At 38.0% G+C, this 24,084-nt stretch overlaps 1 protein-coding gene across 1 annotated transcript in view; it reads right to left on the reverse strand.

The window, feature by feature from the left end:
- Amtn (amelotin) overlaps window positions 1-8,315 on the reverse strand; it is a 24,094-nt gene extending 15,779 nt beyond the window's left edge. Inside the window, exons 1-5 of the mRNA XM_008829537.2 lie at window positions 8,268-8,315; window positions 8,087-8,155; window positions 4,226-4,312; window positions 2,881-2,946; window positions 1,102-1,191 (exon numbers count right to left, since the gene is read on the reverse strand). Coding sequence (XP_008827759.1) covers window positions 1,102-1,191; window positions 2,881-2,946; window positions 4,226-4,312; window positions 8,087-8,140 — 297 coding nt within the window. The 5' untranslated portion in view covers window positions 8,141-8,155; window positions 8,268-8,315. The remainder of the gene's footprint in view (window positions 1-1,101; window positions 1,192-2,880; window positions 2,947-4,225; window positions 4,313-8,086; window positions 8,156-8,267) is intronic.
- Between the last annotated feature and the right edge of the window lie 15,769 nt (window positions 8,316-24,084).

Genomic DNA, 24,084 nt, shown 5'->3' on the forward strand with positions numbered 1-24,084 from the left:
TAAAAGTACTCATATCCTAGAATGTTAACCATGTTTGTTCTGAGCAATAAGATTCTGGATGAATCTTATTTCTTCTTGTTTATTTATATTTATTGATTCTTTATAACTAACATATGACTTACATAATAAATTAAAAAAAAGATCATTATGTGAGTATAATGGTGCTGAGGTCACATGCTGGGGAGAAATTATCCCTAAATAACTTAGTCTAGCCATAGAGGATTATTATATATTTTTACAGAGCTATTAAGTAGTTGTTCATGTGTTCTTTTTTTCTGTGTATGTTGTGTAGATGGTACATGAATGTGCAGGTGTCTGTGCCCACACACATCTATGCAGAGGCCAGAGCAGGATGTTGGGTGTCCTCCTTCCTCACTCTCCCCTTTATTGCCTTGAGATAGAGGTCTCTCACTGAACCAGAAGCTAACCATTTCTGCTATTTTGACTAGCCAGGGAGCTCCTGGGATTTGCTTGACTTTGCTCCTCCAGTTCTGGAGTTATAGGTAAATGGGTCCATGCCTGGCTTTTCCATAGGTTCTAGGAATTCGTACCGAGGTCCTCATGCTTGCAGAGCAAGCACTTTTATTTACTGAGCCATTTTCCCAGTCCCTTATTAAGTAGTTTAGAGACTTTTTAGTAACTTTAGAGTGGACTTTCATCAGTGTTAAAATGCAAACATTTTCCAAAACGGTGATATGTTAATATGCTATTTTTATCAGTCTGAGAGAGCTTTCCAGGGTTTTTCCTGCAAGCAATTGATTGTGGGAGGGGAGAACACACTAACTAGAAAGTCCCTGGGGACTTTTGAGTGGACCATGAAGAAAGAGCATAAAAAGGAGATTAGATTTGCTGAAATTAAACTTTATCCATTCTTAATTTTTTTTTGGAATGATCTTGGTCATCTAGGAAGTCTTCAGTAGAAGACAGAATATATTAGAAAACAAATAACCAAACACCGTTTTATGTTCACTAGAAGTTGTTCATCTGCAAATTATCTGGGTATAGCTTTCACGAATCCTGAAAACAGTTCTTTCAATCCCATAACTTCACCTAAGAGACAATGCTCTGGAAATTCAACTGAAGACCTAACCTTGAACTTACTTGAGGCTGAAGCTGCTGCTGTCCATTCAGCGACCCCAGGGTCAAAGGAATAGTTTGTGCACCAGGTGCCATTCCTGTAGCAGGACTGAGCTGTGGGATATTGAAGATTTTTGTTATGTTTCTTTCAATTTTGTTATCCAGGACTCTAAAATATATTTACTAAATGTGAAAATATATTTAAAGGGAGGATTTACTATATAAAGTTAAATATTCTATTGTGTGTGTAATCACAGATGAAATTCAAAGATTTGTTAGTTTGCTAGCACAATAAGGTCCATTGCTAACTTCTACTTTAAATTTTTAAAATGATTTTAGTTTTGTGTATGTGTATTTGTGTCTGTGTGCATGTGAGGGCAGGAGTCTTTAGAGGTCAGAAAATGACATTAGATCCCCTGGAGCTGGAGTTACAAGGAGCTGTGAACCACTATACATGGGTGTTGGAAACCAAACTCAGATCCTCTGTAACAGCAGTATGTGTTCTTAACTACTGATAAATCTCTCCAGCCCCATATTAAATTTTAAAACTTTAAAATATTTTATTTATTACTCTTATTTTATGTATGAGTGTACTGCCTACATGTGTGTAAGTGCACCCGTGTCACACAGTGCCTGCAGAGATCAGAAGAGGGCATCAGATCCCCTGAACTGGGTGTTAGCTGCCGTGTGTGTGCTGGGAATCGCACCCAGGTCCTCCGCAAGAGCAGCCAGTTCTCCTAACCACTGAGCCATTGCTCCAGCTCCAAATTTTAAAACTTTTAATTAAAAAATCTTATTGTATTTGTGTATATGATGTGTGTGTTTGTGTGTGTGTGTGTGTGTGTGTGTAGGGAGTGGGTGTGTGCATGCCATAGTATGTGCTTATGGAGGTCAGAGAACATCCTTGTGAGGAACTTTCTGTTCTCTCTTTCCACTTTTCATGGGTTCCTGGGACCAAACTCAGGCTGTCAGACCTTCACAGAATCACAGAAAGTATTTTTATATACTAAGCCATCTTGTAGATCCTCCTGCCTTAAATTTTTTTCTTTGGCATTTAACTCTGTCTCTGAGAGTATCTTCTGGCTACAATAAAGGTCTTGGAAAATTTGATTGCTTTTTTTCCCATGAAGAAATAAATTCTTTTTTTGAGATAGGGTCTCCCTGTAGCACCGGCTGTCCTGGAAGTCACTATGTAGACTAGGCTGGCCTCCAACGGAGATCCACCTGCCTCTGCTTCCCAAGTGCTGGGATTAAAGGTGTGCACCACCACGCCCAGCTAAATAAATTCTTTTATAGGGATTCCCACACAAATTGTGAAGTGCAGAATGAAGTATCTATTCTGGAATGTGGATTAATGGTATATTTAAACCTGACTATTGGAAAAAAAATCAGTACAGGAACTTATTTTTCTTCCCCAAACAGATTAAACTTCACAGGTGTTCTGTGAGAAGAGCGAAGATCAGAGCATTTATGTAGGCATGTGTATATTATAGAAGATATCAAGGAAGGACTGGTGGAGGAATTCAGGGCAGGATTTTGGAGAAGATGTGTCAGGAACTGAAGTAAAAAGAATGAGATCAGTTCTTTCAGGGAGCCTTGTTAGGAAAACTTCTAAGGGATCTACTGAATAGCATCCATCTCTCTTTTACTCTTGTGCCTCCTTTGGCTGATCTGCAGTGAGCAAGTGTGCATGCGCACTTGTGGGTAGACATTTCTATATATCCTTGCCCCTCCCCCATGTTCAACATTAGGTGCTACATTTACTAATCCATGGGTATTAAGACGATATAAAAGAGTACTTACCAACTGCAGATCTGACCCCAGAGTGAGCAGCTGTGTTAACGGTATTAAATTTAAAGAAGGAAAGACCTGCAGGACATTGAAATTGGTTTATTAGATGAGAGGTTATCTGCTTCTATTACTCTGTCATATGGTAGATATTCTCATGTTATTTATGCTACTGCCAAAGGTATATTTACCATGAAAGTAAATGAAGGCAAGGTCCAGGGTTTCTCAATACCCTTGAGTGGTCCTCATTAGGCCTCATTTTCCCCTGTGTGGTCCTGGATGCCTTAACAGTGTATCATGTTTATGCTATTTATCAGCTAATTTACTTTGGAATTCATTATAAATTTTTGTTTCAGTGCTTAATTTTACATATCAGTTTTTTATTCCATTTTCTAAAGAATGTCTCCAGTTGTATATGCTGCAAGTTTTTTAAGGAGTTAGATTGACTCTTGACTAGAATGTTCTATAATGTTCAGTACCTAAAGAGACAGCTTGAAATTCTAGTACTTTTGCTTAGTATTTCAGAGTTTAGATGAAGGCAAGCAGTTTAAGAGTTGGTGGGATAGAGAACAAAGAAGTCAAAATACAACACGGTTTTCAAAGTTATTTAGATATGCTTTGAAAAAACAGATTTTACAGGAAAACACACCAGCTCATGCTGATAATGAATCTTAAGAAAACTAGGAGAAGGCTATGGAGAGATGCTCAGTGGATGAAGTGTTTGCTGTGCAAACAAAAGGATCTGAGTTCAGAGCCTCTGCACCCACGTAAAAAGTTGGGCATGGTGGTGTGTCTGTAACCCCAAGGCTGGGAGGTAGAGAGGGAGGATTTCAGGGACTTGCTAGCCAGCCAGTCTAGCCAATAGGTAAGCTCCAGGTTCTGTGAGAGACCCTGCCTCAAAACATGAGGACAACAATAGAGAAGATACCTGATGTCAACCTCTGGTCTCATATGCAGACACATGAATTCACCACACATGCCCACAGAAAACCACTAGGAAAACTGCAGTTATTTGTCTATACACCTCTTACTCTCTGTTATCTTTACAAACTCTACATAGGCTATGTTACAGTAGCCCAAGGTCATAGATGCCCAAGTTTTTAAAATAAGTAATGCTATAATTTTCCAAAACAAACTAGATTTAGTTGCTAAACCAAATGACTACTCACATAAAAGGAAAAAGAATGAGGGTGCTTTGCTTTCTTCGTTTAAATGTAAAGAAAGTGACATTTTTTCCTTTTTATCTATCCCAAAGGAAAATTTTCTTCAGTCTGTGCAAATCTTTATTTTTTAAAATTTGCCAGTCTTGGCATGCTTTTTTTTTGCTGGTTTGAAAATCTCATTATTGTGGGATGCTTACCTGACTTGGCTGCTGTTGGTTTTGCAGTGTCACCTGATTTGGAGTTGGTTTTGTTGGAGGAAGTCCCAGAGCAGGGCTAAGCTGTTTCTGTGAATATAAATATCTGATAAGGCAAGAGGGATGTGTTTGAGGTTTTGTATCTGTTTATATCCGGAAGGTCACAGGTTGTCCACCAAACAAAACTCTGTCTTTAAGCTCCATGCATTTTGCAGTTTTAATTCCTGGAACATTTTGTACTTGGCAGGATACAGACTCATAAGATGGGAAAATGTCAGGTCAAAAGGAGTGAGATTTAGAAAAGATGTGCTGAGCAAATAGGATTCTGCTGGTTGTCCCTGGCTCCCGTTTATTTCCTGTAATTGCTTTTCTCCTTTGCCAGGACATGTGACATACTCTGCATCTTAGTTCTATGCACATTTTCTTTTTTTGCAGTGTTTGAATTAACTTCCATAAATCTTACTGTATTTTTTGAAGCTTTCCACTTTTGCCTAGTGTATGATATACCAATCCTGTAATGGAAGGTCAGTCTCTTTCCTGACCAGAGTACTTACATAGTATATTAAGTATCATTAAATTTAAGTTGGGTTTATTTTATAGATTAGAGAAACCAAGTACCTGCCCAAGGTGACCTGGTCAATGACAGAGACAGCACTAGAATTCCTACAGTGATCTTAGTCACTGAATAAAATAAATCCTTTGCCCCAGGCTCACCTCAGATTGTTTTTGCTCCTGAAGGCATCCTAGAGGGCAGGAGGGGTGGCCTGCCAGCTGCACCGGCTCTTGGGTCATCTTGGATTTATGCCCGAGCAGTCAGTCACTAACTGTTGGTTTTACTTTAGACTTTTCTTCCTTAACTGTAAGGAATGTTTGGAATTACCTGTCCTTGGGGGTCCCTTTCAGCTGAATGATTATGAAAATGTGTATTCTGTTTACATAAGATTCAGAGTGAATTACCCTTTGGAATCAATAGCTCAGTGTTGTCATTCCCCAGCTCAATTCTTGCAGTGACTGCCAACTTCTCTCAGAGTATAAACCATAGTTCTCTAAGGATGATTAGATCCCCATGCTCTGGGCTCCTAGGGACTCACTGACTTTCTGCCTCAGCCCATCTCACTCATTCTACCCTGGCTATCTAGGTTCTTTGCTCTTCCTGGGGGAGGGCATAGCTTACTCCTGTCTCCAGGTCTCCACTCTCCCTGTTCTTTCTGACTAGAATGTTCTTCCAGATACAGGCTACCCCATCACCATTTTTGTTTGAATTGGAACTGATCAGTATGCAATCTACTGCATCTCTAATGTGAACTGCTACATCTAACACTACCTGTGTTCTTTTCCCAGAGTCTTGTCTTCTAGCTTATATGCAACCAACTGATTTAAGATGTTCATCATTTAACATTTATTTCTTTACTGAAATATACACTTCAAAAGAGTAGAAATGCTGGGTTTTCTTCAATGACACACCCCAGGCAGATACATCAGTCTGGCATATAGTAGGCACTCAACAAATTTCTGTTGAAAGAATGAAATCTCGGTTTCTAGAGAATCCACTTCCCATGAGTTCAATTTATCTTATTTCCACTTTTGATATTCAGAGCATTGGTAACTGGGAACCTATTCTAAAGCTTTTAATTTACTGAAAATAACAACTAGGCTCTTTTAGGTGTCCACATTTGCAAATGGATTAAAATGTCTTTATAGTTTAACAAATATAAAATACCTTGTCCTTGTTACCCACTTTAAATTTTGTTTTACATCTGAGCATTGTTTCAGTGTCATCTCCCTATTCCTTACCTGTTAATGATGTAGCTGCTCTTACATTGTTGGCTGTTTGCCCATTGTATTAGCCTCCCTTCTACTCTAGGGTCCATTATACATGGAAACTGTGCTTCTGCAAAACTTACCTTGAACTTTTGCAAATTATATGTTAATATAAATATGTGAGAGACAATTTTGGACAACTTTCTGGTAAATTTAAAATTTAACTTTTGAGCTGGGTGTGGTGGCACATGCCTTTAATTCTAGCACTTGGGAGGCAGTGGGATCTCTGTTAGATCCAGGCCAGCTAGGTCTACATAGTGAGTTCCAGGCCAGCTGGGGCTAAAGGGAGACCCTGTCTCAAAAAGGCAAAAATAAATAAATAAAAATAAAATAATTTAACTTTCCATTTTGTTTCAATGATTAAATTGGCATTGACAACTTCTTTTACTGAGGACACAGAAATATATATGTTTATATGGCATGAAATAAGAGGTATATTGGTCATTTGTGCTTTGTTCTAGCCCCCCAAAACTTACCCTATTTATTTTCTTCACAGAACTTACAATCAATATTTCTTTAAAAATATTTAGTTGCTATCTACAGTTATTGTGAGCCCTATGAGGGATCACGCCCTCGTTACTTTCTCTCTCATCATATCTTCAGGAACTAGTACAAGTCTGGCATGTACAGAGCTTCCAGTACGTACTCATCAACTGTATGGGTGACTCTAGAAATGCCGAGTGAACTTGATGGCTCTCTTTGTTCTTTTATGGCAAATGTGTTTGTCCCTGCTTATACTTAAGCATCTTGATCAAAGAGAAGTCACTTAGAGATCCAATAACCCATCTCTGTGTCTGTAAAATAAAAGGGAGGATGACTGAAGGATGGAACACTAGTCTTCTTTTCTTTAAAAAACAAAAAAAACCCCCACAAAACCCTAGCCGGGTGTGGTGGTGCACGCCGTTAATCCCAGCACTTGAGAGGCAGAGGCAGGCAGATCTCTGTGAGTTCAAGGCCAGCCTGATCTGGTCTACAAAGCCAGTTCCAGGCCAGCTGGGGCTATAGGAGGGAGACCCTGTTTCAGAACAAACAAACAAACAAACACCCCAACAAAACAAACAAACAAACAAAAAAACCACTGTGCATATGAACATATTTTGTGATGAGCTCTTCTAAGTTAAAAAACATTTACCATTTTACATATAATGTTATATGTCACATAGTATTGTACATTTTTAAGTGTTTAGCCAACACAGATGTCTTGTATTTTCAATTAGAAAAATCAGAAAGTATAGCTTACCCTTCTAATCATGAGCGGATAACTCATCTCCAAGAAAATCCTAAATTATTTTTGGAAAATAAAATAATCACCCACACAATCTCTGATTTCTACCCTATTTCTTGGCCAAGACAATTGAAATTCTTCCATGATAGAATTAATGTGAAGGAAATTGGCACAATATAGGACCTCTGACCACAGAACATCTTGTCCCCAACCATCCAGTTCTATATTGGGGACTTCCTCTTTCTCTCTGCCTGAATGTCAAGACAGGCCACATGGACGAGTCCCGAGAGAAATTACAAGAATGGTCGAAAACAAATCTGCCCTCCAGCCCCTGCCTCCCCTGCAGCCCCTGCCTCCCCTGCAGGCCCTGCCTCTCCTGCAGCCCGTCTTCCCTACAGCCCCTGTCTTCCCTGAAGCTGTTGCCCCATATAAGACTCTGACTAGTCCCCCTGCTCCTTGCCGTAGCCCCCAACCCGTGGGAAAGTTGTTGCCCCTTGCTGTACTAATAGACATAGTCTCTCTCTGTTGAGGTCAGATGTGGTCTTTTTCTTTCCTATTGTTCCTGTACTACACCCTCTGAAATCTAACAGGATACATTTTCAAAATGCAAGATATTGAAATGTGCACTAACACCTTATTAATTTATCATCTTTTGCCTAGGAAAATAAAATCAGGCAACTAAAATAAAAAACAGGCTGGGGGGTGGATGTTGGGGACCACAGAACACAGTCGTTTTGTTAGAGAACAGGAAGAGAAAAGTTTGTACCTGAGATGCTGCTGAGGCTGCTCAGAACATAAAGTAAATGTATTGCACTTACTGGTAATGACTGAGTTGATCCTAGCAGACAAAACAGTAGAATCGTAGTCTTCATGTTTCAAATTGCTACCTATAAGAACAAAATCATGTTACTCGTTCACTCTACTTTTTTAACCTTTGAGAGAAGATGATTTTTTTTAAAAAATGAACTTTCTACTTAAAATAGGGTCAATTAATGTTACCTTTGTGCTATCAGGAAAAATGATATTCAAAATCCAGATGACTTCTCCACTTTACTCTGGTGTAAAATTTATCTTTTGCTGGTTTGTGTTCGTAGAAGGAATTTAAACTCAGCTCCAGGGGACAGGCAACTTGAAAGACCAATCAGGATTTAAGTGTCTATGAAATCATTTGGTTTCTTTCATTTCCCAACACTTCATTAGGTGGGTTATGAGCTACAGACATTATATTACCCAATGTCTACCATTTGACTACAGGGTATTTTAGGGAGACATGCCTTGTATAATTAAAAAAGTGCAGACAATAAAAATGACAATATTTCTTTACTTTCCTCTCTTTTGTAAATTGTTTCCTGAAGTTACTTGTTTTATCATGTAAGAATGAACAAATGACTCAAACACCAAATCTGGGACTCTGAAGTCTATTATGTAACTTATTTTCTTGCCATATAATGAACTTCATGTGTTAGGGCACATAGATTAATTTTACTTATTTAATGGTTAAATTGTATTACATTACATTTTTGGATAAAATCTGCTATCATTCTATTTTTAATTATAAAATTATTATAATAAACATCCCCATAAACTTTTATTTGCATATGCAGCAGTCTTTCTATAGGTGTTATTCCTAGAAATACTGTATTAAAGGATATCAATATTTTAAATTTCAATGAATATGGCCAAATTGCCTCCAAGAAATGTTGAATAATTTGCTTCATTTTAAATAATGAAGAAGATGATATGGCATAAACCAAAGACAGGAATCCATTGAGGTTTCTGTCACAAAAAGAATACCTAAGGACTGTCTACTTGTTTCCAGGGCTCTGGTCTTCAGAGAAGCTGGGGTCAATTTAAGGATTTCTGAAATGAAATCAGTGATAAATGTGTTATGCCAGAACTCCACATGGAAGAGCATGTAAGGCTCAGCTTTCTTTTTTTCTCAGTATAGAGTGTCTGTTAATGGAAAGTTGACTGTGATAATGAAGAATTTGTCAAAGCTTTTTGCAAGCTGCTCAGTTCATTTACATAATTAACCTTTGTGACTATCAAATAATCTGCTAAAAATGGAGGTATACTGTCTAGGAAGGACAACACAAAGGGTAACTGTAATAATGTGTGGTAAGTATAACAATAGTGTATACACAGGTGTGAAGAAAGGCTTTTGATTTGGGGCAGGGAAGGCTTTATGGGAGGCTTTTAATCCACCTTAAACTGGACTTTGAAGAATTAAAAGAAAAAATCACTAAGAAGCAAAAAAAAAAGGCTGGGATGATGTTTTGGCATCTACTGTGTAAGCATGAAGACTTGAGATGTTTCTTTTTTTTTACAGAATCTCCCTGTAGCGCACCAGCTGGCCTGGAACTTGCTATGTAGTGCTGGAATTAAAGGTGTATGCCACCATGCTGGGCAAGACCTGACTGATCTCCAGTACCTTCGTAAGAGCTGGGCATAGTCAGCTTTGTCTGTAACCTGAGAGCTTGAGAGCTACTGGGGCAGATCCCTGGAGCTTGCTAGCCAGGCAGTCCAGTCAATCTGTCCAGATTCAGTGAGAGACCCTGTCTTGAAAAATAAGGTAGAGAGTGATGGAGGAAGACATCCTACATTGACCTCTGGCCTCCACATGTATATGCACATACATGCATTCACATCCACATCCACATGTGTACACACCAGTATAAAAACACACACACACACACACACACACACACACACAGACAGAGACGGAGAAAGAGACAGTCTTGATTATAGATATGGAGTAATACTGTTATTTCCTACCTCGAGAACAAAACAGGGTGAGGAGGGCATTGGAAGACAGGATTGGAGAGACACCTAATTCAACTAGCTATAATTTTTTAGTTATTGTTTCTGTGTTCTTTCAGTACTTCATCAGATATTGTGCTATGCAGCTCCTTCACAATTTCCTGTTTCCCTTAACTGAGTTCTTGAGGTATTGTCTTAAATTCTTACACTTACAATACTGGAAAGCACAAGATGGTCACCATATATTGATGAATAAACAGTAGGGATGTGTATTATGGAGATTTGGAGAAAAATTGGGTTTAGTAGTGACTTCAAAGAAGAGATGGCTCTTTAGGTGCATTTGGAGAATAAAGATGATGAATGACACAAAGATGTCATGGTACATAAGAGGTTGATAGTAAGAGGATCAGAGGACATGAATGCTGAAGGATATGGAAGAAAGTATTTTACGTGTGTGTGTGTGTGTGTGTGTGTGTGTGTGTGTGTGTGCACACATATGCATGCCCTTTGGTAGCAAGCCCCTTTACTTGTTGAGCCATCTAGCTGGTCCTGGAAGCAACTTCTTGTTCTCATGAGCTTCTTGTCCCTTGGTGAGTTCATTCTGTTTTTAGTTTATTCAGTTCATTTTTCCTACCCATCATTTAAACATTTGCTCTATATTTGTGAACATTGTTTCAGTCTTTGGGGATAAAAATCTCTGCCCTTATGGAGCTTACATTTTGGTGGTTGGGAACATTAAATATTCAAGCATCTTCATAGTATGTAACAGAGCCTCCGACCCTGTGGATTCTACTTCACCTGGGCTTTATTTTAGGGGAAAGTGCAGGGTGAGGGTTATTCTTTAACTTTTTCATTTGTACTAGAGGCAGAATTGAATTTCATGTCACCGTCGTTTCTGCATTTAGGTGGGGAGGTCTGTGCTCTATTGCCAGTCCAGACTATGGCTCTAGTAAATAGCTTATTCAATTGAATCATTGTTTGCAACTGTCTGGGGCTCAAGTGATTCAGGGACCTCACAGTGAGTATATTACATATTTCAGACATGCCTCCAACCCCAAGCTGAAAGGGGACATGCCCTAGCCAGGAAACTAAGCAGTCGGTGGGATTAGACCAAAACAAACAGCCAACATTAAGAAGGCTGAGTAATTTCTTAGACAAGAAGTTTTAAGCCTGAAATCAGATAACTTGCAACAATGTAATTATGGACTTGGCTATCAAGCAATATATACTATTAAAGAAGAAAAATTCCTAAATTGTACCAAAACAAGACACGTCAGCAAAAACAATGAGATCATTTTTGTTTCTGAAATGACTTAGGCTTTCAGATTCATTTAAGGGTTTTATGAACCATAAGTGACATCTCAACCTTGTAGGTCTAGGCAAATCTTGATCCTTCTTAATGGTTTTAGCTTTATGTTTCTTTGGGTTATGGACCCTTTGAAACCCAATTGAATCTATGAACCATTTTCTAGAAAAATGCACACAGTGAACAGAGCTTAGAAAACAATGGTGAGGGTTTCAGAGACATGACAGCATATGATGAATACCCAGGTTAAGAGTCTGGTTTAAAGGAATCTTGGTGGAATTCTCTTGTGATTTGTATAGTCTCTGAACTTTATAGAATTTTTCTGTCCAAGAAATGTATTCTTTCCCAAGTTCCACTACACCCAATGAATACAGGAAGATCCATTCAAGACTCCCACAATCTTTTCTAGAGGATAAAACAGACTGGAAATCTTCCATCTCTCCTTTTGTCAGTGTCACAAGGATGGCAGGCACATGACTTCTATCAATTACAGTGATATCTCGATTGGACAAGTTAAGTACATTAATAATTGGAAATGGCACCCAGCATTTCTTGATATACTATCATTAAAATGGTATCTATTAAACATAAACAAGTTGTGCTTGCCCTAAATACTATGACATCAAAGTGATTAAGACAAATCCATCCTTATATTCTTGTAGGAAGCATAAGCATCCAGGAGCCGTGAAATGGATGTATACTCAAGAGATCAGCAAACATCTTATGTTTTTGCATTTGTTTCTGTTGCTTCTTTTGCCTGGAGTCTTTCTCATCATTTCTTTTACTCATTACTAGACACTGCTCTTTATTATACCATTTTTGCATTCTTTGTTCTCCTTATTTGTGGGCAATCTATTCCCTTTCTGAGACCCTGTTGGAATTCATGATTTTCTTACTTTATTCTACTTTGGTAGATACTATTTTTTGTGTTATTCTTTTGAGGAATATTTTGTGTCTTGATTAACTATAATAGTCTTTGTAGCTCCCAATGCAGTTCTTGTATATGACAGATCAGTTACTATGGCTTAAGCTGAATTTATACTTGTTTTTGTTTCTAAACTTATAAAAATATCAGAAACACTTGACTAATTTATAGTCCCTGGGAATAAAATAGAACAGATGCTTAGAAACCTGAAGTAGAGCTAATTTTCTATGAAGTAGTTTGGTGTAGGCTAGACAGCCATTAAATTATGTTTGTTTAAAATTCTACAAAACAGAACAAAGATAATATATTTTTGTTGATTGAAATTTTGTTTAGAAGGTGCATTAGAAAAATATGACTATATTTCTTTTTTTGTTATTATCATATGATTTATTTGCATAAGATATTTGAAACTTAACAACAATGCTAGTGTTACAGCATGTCATAGTATGATGATGATAGGAAACAGCTTTGTTAAAGAACAAATTGAGAATTATACATGCATTTGCTATTTCTTCCCAATGTAATCATCCCTCGCCACATATGAGATGTCAGCTGACAATGGTTTATTTCTACATCCCAAGTTAAATGGGGACAAATCTAGCCATGCTGTCTCAGTACATAGGTTTGACTGAGACTGAATTTTATTTTATTGTTATTTTATAGCAGTGTCCATCTGAGGAGACAGACATTATTCAAAAAAGTTGCTGATATAAGGCAAATTTTCCTCCTTTGCTTATCTTGTGAGGAAAATCCTTTTTTTAAAGAATATTTTTATTATTTCACAGAGGAAAATATGACCATATTTCTTGGCAAAGTTGGCCCTTGGTTGTAGGTGATGTATTAACATCAGAATTGTGGCTATATTTTATCAAATTTCTACATGCAGTGGGTTTCAGCTTGAGAAAGTGTGGTAATATTGTACTGTGTTAATGTAAAATTTTTAATTCATCATTACATATTCAATTATGGACAAATAAAGTGATTTTCAAAAGAGGGACGAATATCTTGCAAATGGGACACAAAGAAGTTGAATGATGCTTTACTAGTATGAGGAAAGAATTCATAGACAGTTTCTGTTTTGTGGAATTAATCAGGAAAATACCAAGTCTCAAAGTTAAGTAGAAGGAAAATCAGGATGAGGTTTTGTAGTGTTATAAGAAGATTCTGTGATTTCAAAATAGGTGTAGGCTCAATATAAGGTTTGGGAGACTCTTTTGTTTCAGTTGTAGGTTTTAGTTTCTAGGACGGACCTGGGTAGTGTGGTTTGTTTTATGGCTGGTGCAGATGTTAACAAGGAACTTGTAGTTAGATTTGGAGTTGTAGGTATAGAAGCAGTAGAAAGTGCTTTTGAAATAACAGTGGCAGGGCATTGAAAGTTGTAGCAGTAGCTTATGTTTCAGAGTGAGAGCTTGGAAATGAAAACGTTGGATATGGATGTGGGTTTATATAGAGGAGATAGAAAGAAAAATCATTCTGATTAGATGGAATTTGTCCAGGTCTTTGTTGATTTGTAGAATTTCATCTTTGGGGTCATCAGATATTTTAAAAGATGATGTTGGGTAGATTGGAATTTTTTATAAATGGCAAATTTTGGAAAGTATTTTGGTAGTTGAGATTTTTAATCAACTATTTGAGTTTTTGGAGTGCAAGCCTGGGCTGACAGCTGCTTTAAGAGACGTTTTGGACAGAGCAGCTCTTTGCTTACTAGCTGCTCTTGGAGGATGCTGGAGAAACCCTCACCTGATGAAAAAAAGATTGCACGTTAGATGCCTTGACTATTATTCTGGAGTGCCTTTGTGTAGATCTAGATAGAGCTGAAGAGGTATTTTTGTACCAGCTTTCAATAAAGCAGTGTCTTTCTAATGTTAGTTTTAGAGCAGTTTGTTTAGTGGTAGCTGTTTCTGGATGAGTTTTGAGTGGTGCAGATATTTGTGTCTTGACTTGTTTTGATGAGTTGGTTTAGGTTTGGCTAACTGGTGAATAGAATTTTTGGCCAGGAGAAAATCTCTTAGAATAGCTTGTCTGAAATGACTGTGTAGAGCATGGTCTGCCCGACCAGCTGCCTTGGGTTTTAGACAAGAACTTTTCTGAAAAGTTGGTTTTAGATAAATTTGTATGAAGTTAGATTTTGAGTAACAGTTGTTTAGGGATAAGTTTTTTTTAAAAACACTTTTTATTGAGCTTTTGTACATTTCATACAACAGTTCTTAATCAAATTTAGAGCCCCTCCACCACTGATGCCTCCCCCCACCACCCGACCTCATGCATATTGCCATACATGTTAAGTCTTACTGATCAAGCATTTGTACCCAGATGTCCTTTGGTGCAAGATCATCTACTGGAGTCTAGTAAGCTTATCTAGAGATTGTAAGGAAGGTCTACTCTCCCTCACCCAGCAGTAATTAGTCTCCAACAGTTTAAAATTTGAAAGTAGAAGTTCTTATTGGTTAGCTGATCTCCACTGACTTAGTATTGAGAGAACTATTGACTGAACAACTAGTTCTGGCTGAGTTTAGTAGGATGGGGTTATTTTGATGACTAGGTGGTTTTGGGAAAATTTGATTTTGAGCATTATATTGAGGTAAATTAAGCCTGAAAAAAGTTCACTTAGACTGTGCCCTCTCTGATTTCTGCCTGGCATTTCTTTGCTGTCACTAAATGATGAAAGGGAAGAGTAACATTTAAACTCATCCCTGAATCATAGAAGTCAGTGGCCCTCATCTTACCTGGAAGTCCAAGGTAGCTCTTATTTGTCTATGTAATTTACTTGTATGATTTCCTCATTTGCAGACCTCCAATTTAATGGCTACATAGTCCAAACAGCTTCCTAATTGTAAAATTACCAGATGTCAAGGAAAGGTTCCTGTCAACTGGTTTCTGGTCAGTTGTTGAAGTAGTTTCTGTTAATTGGTTTGAGAACTTGTAGATATGTAGTGGGGAGGAATTGCTTGTCTTGGGACTTGCTTTAGTGGCTCCTTTATCTACATATTTAACATTTCTTTGAAACTATTGTGAATAGGAGTCTTCCTCCCAATTTTCTTCTTGGCAAGTTCATTATTGACATACAGAAAAACAATTAACTTTTGTTTTTGTGTTCTGCTATTTACTGATAGTGTTTATCAGATCTGAGAGTTTGCTGGTGAAGCCATCAGGGTTTTCAAGTACAGGATCATGTCATATGCAAGTAGGGATCATTTGACTTCTTCCTTTTCTAATTTATAGTCTCTTTATTTGTTTCTTTTGTCTTATTGCTCTAGCTAGATTTTGAGCTAGTTTGAATAATAGCAGAGAAAGTGGATACCCTTATCGCAGTCTGATTTTAGTGGAAATACTTCCAGTTTTCTCCCCCTTTGGTATATTTGCTATAGGATTGTTGTCTACAGCCTCTATTATGCTGAGGTATGCTCCTTCTATTCCTAGTTTCTTCAGGGCTTTTATCATGAAAGGCTGTTGAAGTTTGCCAAAGCCTTTATTGAGATCAAGTGATTCCTGTCCTTCAGTCTATTTAATTTGCTGTATTCTATTTGATAGGCTTGTTTAATGTATCCTACTCATTTTCTAAGCCCGAGTTCTAGTCTTATAATTTATCACTCAACAAGTATCATATAACACATCCTAATCATATTTAGACCCTGCCCCTAACTACATTCCCCAATAGCTCCTCCACACACACTGAATTTGATGCATTCTGTCATATATGGTAAGTAATACTGAGTTAAGTTTGTATCACATGGTGTCTTTCAGTGTGAGTAAACCCACTCAAGCTTGGTCCGCTAAGCAAGCATCACTCCCTTAAAGAAGACCAACTTTTCCTCACCCAGCAGTGATCAGCTGCCAGTAGCTCCTCAGCTAAGGTTGGGGATTGCTGTGCATTTCCCCAGTTCTATACCAGATTCTATCCCTAAGGCTCACTGAACATAGTGGAACAGGGGGTAGAGAGAATAGTAATGCATCTCTCCACTCTCACCAGCAAAGCTTCCTCATGCAACAGAGGGCAAGGTACACAGAAAGCCACAACTGGGTAAGTTTTAGAAAATAAGAATCTTCAGAGTGTGTCCCTGGATAGGACTCCTGTACTAAACCTCACCACCCATGGCTCAGGGACCATTGCAGAAGAGGAGACAGAAAGATTGTAAGAGCCAGTGGTGGTGGATGGCTGCAAGGATCTTGTCTTCTAGGCTTCTGGGACCTTGCTCATATGAATTTACAACCATGGTGACAGTATGCACAAGACCCATGCAAACTCAATGAAATTAAATTCTTGATTTCTACACGCCATTTTCCCCTCTAAGTTTCATCATTATTCAGCTTTCTAAAGTCACACCTCTCAGAATTATTAGTATTGGACTCGTCTTATGGGTGTTGACATGTGCTGTCAGTACTACTTCTAAAATATATACCAAATCTCTCAATTTTCTCCCAATTTTGTTTTGATTCTTTTTTCTCCCTCAAGTCTCATTTAGTTATTGGTTTTATAGATCTTATATCTCATCTCTCTCTCTTTCTCTCTCTCCTTCCTTTTTTCCCTCCCTCCTTTGTTCCTCTTCTTCCTTCTTCTCTTACCTTCTTCTCTCCCTTCCTTCTTTCTTTTCTTGCAGTGAGTGCTTTCGTGCCTTGTAGGCTGTTTTGCAGTAACCCTAGTCTCTACCCACAAGAAAATGCCTCCAGCTGTGACAACCCAAAATGTCTCTAGACATTGTCAGCAGGCTCCTAGGGGAGGAGGAACAACATCATCTTTCACTGCACACCTAATCTAATCTAATCTCAGTTACCACTGACTTCAGCATAGTTTTCTGCAGTGGCCTTCAAATTCATCTCCCATCTCTTTCCCCTGCCTCCTGGTTCCATGTAGTAGCCTTTAAAAGAATTCCTCTGCTTCCACTCAGATTTCCTCTCAATTCATTCTTTACCAAGTCCCTATATCAAATTGTCAATTACATAATGTCTCATACTACTTAGAATGCTTAGTGGCTTTTAACTGAATTTTCAGTGAAATTTTCTGAGTACTAAAAGAAAATTTATTTTCATTTAACTTGACTTGGTGCAAGTCTTCCTATAGTTCACTCTGTTCTTGCTTCTTGACTCCTTTCTGTTATCTTTAAACATGTCAGATTCATTGACCTCTGTTTTCCCTGTCTGAAATTCTGGCCTCTAGTTTGGCCAGTTCCTTTGCAGTCCTTAGGACTAAAGGTCTCCTGAGAGGCTTTTTCCAGAACATTGCAGTGACCATAGAATTGGTCTCTGTCACTTTCCATCATACCACCTTGCTGATTTTTCTCACGGTAAGCACCATGGCTAATCAACAAGCCCATGTATTGCTTACTTGAGTATCTGGTGGCTCTCCTGATAAGAACGCAAGTTTCATAAAAATGGGGACATTGTCATTTCCACTTCTGTCCTGGGGCCTGACATGTAATGAACACTGGATAAATATTTATTGAATGAATGCATGAGGTAACTGATGTAGTGTAATGAACCTTGACATTAAAAACACTTGCATCTGAATCTCTGGATATTTAGTCAAATTCAGGGATATTGTTAACCTTTAAGTTCTTCATAGAAAATAGGCATTTTCATCTTCACTTTATAGTTCAGGGCTCATATGGCCATGGAGACCTAGCATGATGCTTGGCTCCTAAAAGTTCGACATTAATTTTGTCTTTGAGATCTGAGATCCAAAGCTAAGCTGATAGCCAGTTGGTGCCTATAGGAGGAACATGTTCATTGGGTTACTTTGCTTGTGAAAGTAAGCAATAAAAGATTTCTTCTTTCTAAGGTTGGAAAAGCTTCTTTTCCTCCCATCCTCTTAGCCAGTTGGTTTTCCAGATCTTGATTGTAAATTTATGTTCTAAATATATATGGGTTAAGAAATGTCATCATCACTAGTCAGTTTCCATCCGTCGATTATACTGTAGATTCTTGTGTTCTTGGGTCAGGGATCACTAGTTGGTACATACAGTTCAAATGTGGTTAGAAGCAGTTAGTATAACCTAATTCTAGATAATATCTTTTAAATTTTGTTTAAACATATTGCTGATGACTGTATTTTTTGTTTTAGTATTTTCTATATTATTTGTTAAACCTACTATATAAGATAGTAAGTTAAAAAATGAGATTAAAGCACATAAAAATTTGCAACTTAAAATGTGATGCTTTGTGTCTCTTACTGTAGCCTCTGAACTTGAGAGTTCAGATTTTGACTATAGCTTTAAAAAAATAAAGTTTCCCTTTAAACAAACAAAAACTAAACTGACTGACTGACTGACTGACTGACTGAATAAAACCACTAACAACTTACCAAGCAAACTCAGACCAAAGACTCTGCAATACAGTAGAATGGACACCAGAGAGCGCCTCTGTTAAGCCTGTGCAGTAAGATTGCTTCTTCTAGTCAGAATCCTGTTTCCTTTTCAAGGGTCAGTCTTGGTTAATGGCGACTAATTGCACTTAGCAACCGAGCTCTGAATTTATTTGTTGAGCTCTTTCTGTTTGTCAGGCATAGTTTAGTGACTGCATATGCTCTACTGAAAGAGAAGGGGGTTGCTGTGCCCCATTTCTTTCTGAACATGACACTGGCATCTTTTTACTTTTTCTCTGGGACTTCTGTTCCTAAGAACTTCAACAGTGAACAGATTTCACCCTAAAAGTTAGAATCACACAGAAACTGAAAAAAAAAAAAAAAGGTAGGTGATTCAAATATATTTTAGGATTCCTGATTTGTTTAGGGACTGAATGGTAGACTGCCTTGAAAACTCAGAAGCTACAAGAATAGCACAGCTTCTTTCCAGTGTCTTCACAAACAGCCCGTCCCTGTGGATGAGAATAGTGCAGGTGCCTTTTCATAGTGCCAGCTGTATGCAAGAGCACAGTCTCTCAATTATCTTTCACTCGTCACATGTTTCTTATTCATGCCACAGAATGTCCCCTAGAAACAGGAATTTATCATCAAATAAGTTTGGAGGAGGCTGTATATTGTAAAACTTCTTGGAGAGTCTCAGTGCTTCCGGGTGGGCTCAAGGCTCCCAGAGGTCTCAGAATAAATATTTCTTTCAATATTTCTCAAACTTACTTGATTGGAGAATTTATTTTCATGCAGTTCTTCTATGAATGCATTTTGAGAAATACAAATTCACTTGAAATGTGATTTCTTGTAGATAGAGATGGAACAGAGCTGAGACTTACATTGACTTTTGGGGAGTTTTTATCTTTATTTTAAATGGGTGCAATTATGTTATGGTGTACATTGTGATGTTTTAATGCATATATTTGTGGGATAGCTAATTCAAACTAATTAACATATTTATCCACTCACATACTTTTCTGTAATAGTAATATTTAAAACCTACTTAAAACCGAAGATATAAATGCAAAAAAAATTGGTAAATGTTAATTATCTTGGTATGGTGATTGGGTATGGTGATTATACATGTATCAAATGATCATACTGTACCAATTGAGGATGTGCAATTATTATGTGCCAGTTAAAATTTTAAAAATTCAGTTAGCTACCCGACAGTCCCAGGCCTAGCTCAGGTTGCACACCCAGCACACCCGCCAAGACTGGTGAGTTTCTTAATCTCAGCATTGCCTTTCCGCTGTCTCACATTCCCAAGCATAGCTCAGGTTGTCTAGTCTACACACCTGTGCCGTCCAGTCAGTTTTCCAGATTCCAGCCTTCCTTCTCTTCTGTCCCACATTTCCAGGCCTAGCTTAGGTCACACGTCCCAAGCGCTTGCCCAGACCACCCCTCTACCCCCACCTGAGACTGCCATGAAGTCTGACCTGGAACCACAGGCTCAGTAGCTGCCCCTATCCCTAGACCACTTCTAATACCTATTGGCACATCAACACAGAGTGACCCTAAGATGGAACACCAAGTACCACTCAGCTGGGCTAGCTGACAAGTTGGGGTAACAGCAAAGAAAAGATCCAAATACCCAATGAACTCTTGACTCAAGGGACTAGGATGCTTGACACTCGCTTTCACCAAAGATCAACACAGGTGAGTGGCTCCTTTGTTCATCGTCTTGTACCAATGAAGAGTAAAGAACCGACTCCTGTGGGAGTAGGCAAAGCAGAATGCAAGCTTTATTAAGAGATATTAAGGAAAAGCAAGAAATTGAGGAAAAGTAAGAGAAACTCAGGTGAGTGGGAGGGATCCCAAGTAGAGGAAAAGGCCCTTGAAATTAATTGCTCAGCAGTTTTTATAGGGATATGGTAGAAACTGGTTAAGACTGCAGTAGTTGTTACAGGATTGATTAGTCCTCTGGGCCATGGTGGACTGAGCCAATGAAGAAGCCACATGCTCTATATATGTCACACTGGCCCAACCAGGGAGATGATCCTGCACTGTTCATGCACTGCTCAGATGTTTATGGGTGCTTGGATCTCTCCTTTGCCCATCTCTTGCCTGTTTTGCTTTTCACTGATCTTGACTCTCTGCCAGTTATTAGTCACTTGGCTGGTATCACTGTCCTTTGACATTGCAGGTGTCTTAAGTGCTGTTACTTATACTAAGCTCTCTTTGTATTCACAGCTACCATAACTAGTTGCTTTTCGTTAACTGCTTGTCTGTGTGATGATTTAGTGTCGGGAGCCGTAAGCCCCTACCCCAGGAAATAGCAAGACCTGATTTCTGGCAAAGCTGTTTTTCAGACATCAAGGCTGGCCTGGTTTGAGATTAACCAGATGACTATACTTGAAAGCCTCTCACAAACATGTTGTTCTAACCTGGGCACTTAACGCTTGAGAGACTCCCTCATTTAAAATGTTACTATGGAATTTACTCTGTGATCAATTGGTGTGGTGTTATCGTTCTGTTAATTGAATTGCTCTACTTCAATGGAATTTTCCCTGCCAACTTCCCCCTCTCCTCCCTATAAAAACTTTGTGTGAATGTTCATTAAATGAGACTTGATCAGAAAGCCTGTCTTGTCTCCATTCTTCGCATCCCTTGTCCCTTTCCGTCCCCTCTCCTCCCTCCAGAAACCCACGTTGACTGTCCTGCGGGTCGGGACAATTTAGGGTCTTCACTGACATAGGCGAAATTTTTATTTGAAGTTATCTCTTATAGTTAGCTGCATTAGAAGCAAGACTATGTAAAAGTGTAGTAATGCCCACATTTATTTCCCCCCAGTGGGAGGTGGACTCATCGATACTAGACCTTCAGCTTGCTGGCACATGCTTTGCTTCTCAGAGCCTCTCTGTCTTTTATCAAGTCCACTTGGCTATCTTATACCCAGGTACAAACACCTTGTTTCTCATCTCTAGTGTTCCTACTTTCATCACTTTAACATTCCCTTTTAACTCTCACACACTTCCAGTTGTAACATGTATGAGTAACTTGTGGGCTTTACCATAGGCTTTCCCCCTTAACACCTATAGAAAATTAACTCCTACCTCAGAGCTCTTTCATCTTCTTGGTTAGGTATATTCTTGGGTATTTTATTTTTTGAAGCTATTTTAGATGGGATTTTTTTTTGTCTTTTTGAGGCAGGGTCTCCCTGTAGCCCCAGCTATCCTGGAACTCACTATGTAGACCAGGCTGGCCTTGAACTCACAGAGATCTGCCTGCCTCTGCCTCCCAAGTACTGGGATTAAAGGCATGCGCCACCACGCCTGGCCTATAAATGGGATTTTTTTATTATTCTTTTTTGGAAAGTTTGCTATTGATATAGAAAAGTTAGTTACTTATATATGTATGCTTATTTTGTTTTCTTGTACTGGATTGAAAATGCTTATCAGATTTAAGAGGTTTTGGTGGTCATTAGGATCTTTTAAGTAGCTATGAATACGGATAAGTGAACTTCCTTTCCTAACTATACCCCTTCTATTTCTTTCTCTAACCTTATGCTGTATCCAAGACTTTGAACACTGTATTTATGTGTGGAGAGAGTGGGAACCTTTGACTTATTCTAGATTTTGAGGAAATTCTGTTTTTCCCTATTCACTATAATGTTGGTAATAGGTTTATCATATGCAGTACTTACTATGTTGAGATCTGTTCCTTCTATTACTAGCTTGTCAGGGTTTTTAATCATGAATGGAATTTGAACTTTATTGAAAGCCTTTTTGTATTGATTTAGATAAGCACATTATTTCTGTTCTTAAGTCTATGTGGTGTATTGAATATACTGATTCATCATACACAAATATGAAAGCTTTGCATCTTTGTAGTGATACCTCCTTGGTCACAGTGTGCTATTTTTAGAAATGTATTCTTTAAGATTTGTAAGAATTGTATTGAGAACTTTTGCATGTGTTCTGATCATGGAATTGGACCATAGTTTTCTTTTTAGTGTAGTATATTTACTTGGTTTTGATATCAGAATAATGCTGTCTTCATGGAATGATTTTGATAGTGTTTCTTCCCTTCCAAAATTTTGGAACATGTTGCGGAGTATTAGTGCTATTTTTTCCTTAATGTTTTGGTAGAATTCAGTAGTGAATCTATCCAGTCCTCATTTTTTCTCTGTGGGAAGACTATTTTGAAACAGGATCTCATGTTGTTCAGTTCAGTTGAACTCCTGATCCTCCTGCTTCTGCCTCCCAAGTGCTGGAATTATGGATATGTGCTAACATACTCAGCTTGTGGGGAGACTTTTTTAAATTACTGCTTTAGTTTCATTGCATGTTATAGGTCTTTTAAAGTTGTTTATATACATGATATATAATTTAATAGGTAATATGTGTTTAGGAATTAATTCATCTTGTCAAGATTTTCTAGTTTTTGACATATACATTTTTACTGTATTCCCTGATGTCCTTCTGGATTTCACTAGACTATTGTGATCTCCTTTTCATCTCTGATTTTATTAATTTGGATTTTCTCTCTTTCCTTTGGATCGTTTGGTAATTTTGGCTAAGAGTTTGTCAATCTTGTTTATCTTTTCCAATCTTATTCATTGCTCTTTTAGTTTCCACTTCATTGAATTTTGCCCATATCTTTGTTATTTCTTGCCAACTACTGCTTTTGGTTTGTTTTTGTTTTTCCAAGACCTTTATTTGCAGCATTATGTTGCTTGTAAATAAAGAAAAGATAGTTCTGACTTTTTAACAATTTATTTTTATTTTATGTGTATAAGCATTATGCCTGCACGTATTTAAGTGCACCTGTGCCATGTAGTACCCATGGAGGACAGAAGAGGGTGTTGGATCCCCTGGAACTAAAGTTACATAGACAGTTGTGAGCCACCATGTGGGTACTGAGATTCAAACTTGGGTCTTCTGCAAGATCAGCCAGTGCTCTTAACCACTAAGCCATCTCTTCAGCCCCAGATATTTTGACTTAAAATATTTTATTTATAATTTTTATTTTATGTGTATGAGTATATGGCCTGCATATGTGTAAGTACACTTGTGTCATGCAATGCCTGAGGAGGCCAGAAGAGGGCTTTGGATTCCCTTAGAACTGGAGTTATGAATGGTTGTTAGCCTCCATGTGGGTGCTAGGAATTGAACCCAGGTCATCTGCAAGAGCAGCCAGTGCTCTTAATTGCTGAACCATCTCTCCAGTCCCATTTATGACCTTTTTAAAGTAAATATTCATAGTCATGAACTTTTCTCTCAGGACTGTCTTAACTGTATCTCAAAGGTTTTGTTATGTCTTGCATTCATTTTCATTTGATTATAGTAATTTTAAAATATCCTCCCTGGTTTCTTCATTGACTTACTGGTCATTCAGGAATATATTGTTTAATCTACAAGTATTTGTGTAGTTTCTCTTGCTATTCCTTTTTTTCCCCACAACTATGATCTGATAATAATCAGTGATGCAAATCACAGAAGTGATTGTTTAGATTTTTTTTGTATTTTATAAGACTTGA

The sequence above is a fragment of the Nannospalax galili genome, unplaced genomic scaffold, assembly GCF_000622305.1.
Source record: "Nannospalax galili isolate Female #2095 unplaced genomic scaffold, S.galili_v1.0 scaffold50, whole genome shotgun sequence".
Classification (NCBI taxonomy): domain Eukaryota; kingdom Metazoa; phylum Chordata; class Mammalia; order Rodentia; family Spalacidae; genus Nannospalax; species Nannospalax galili.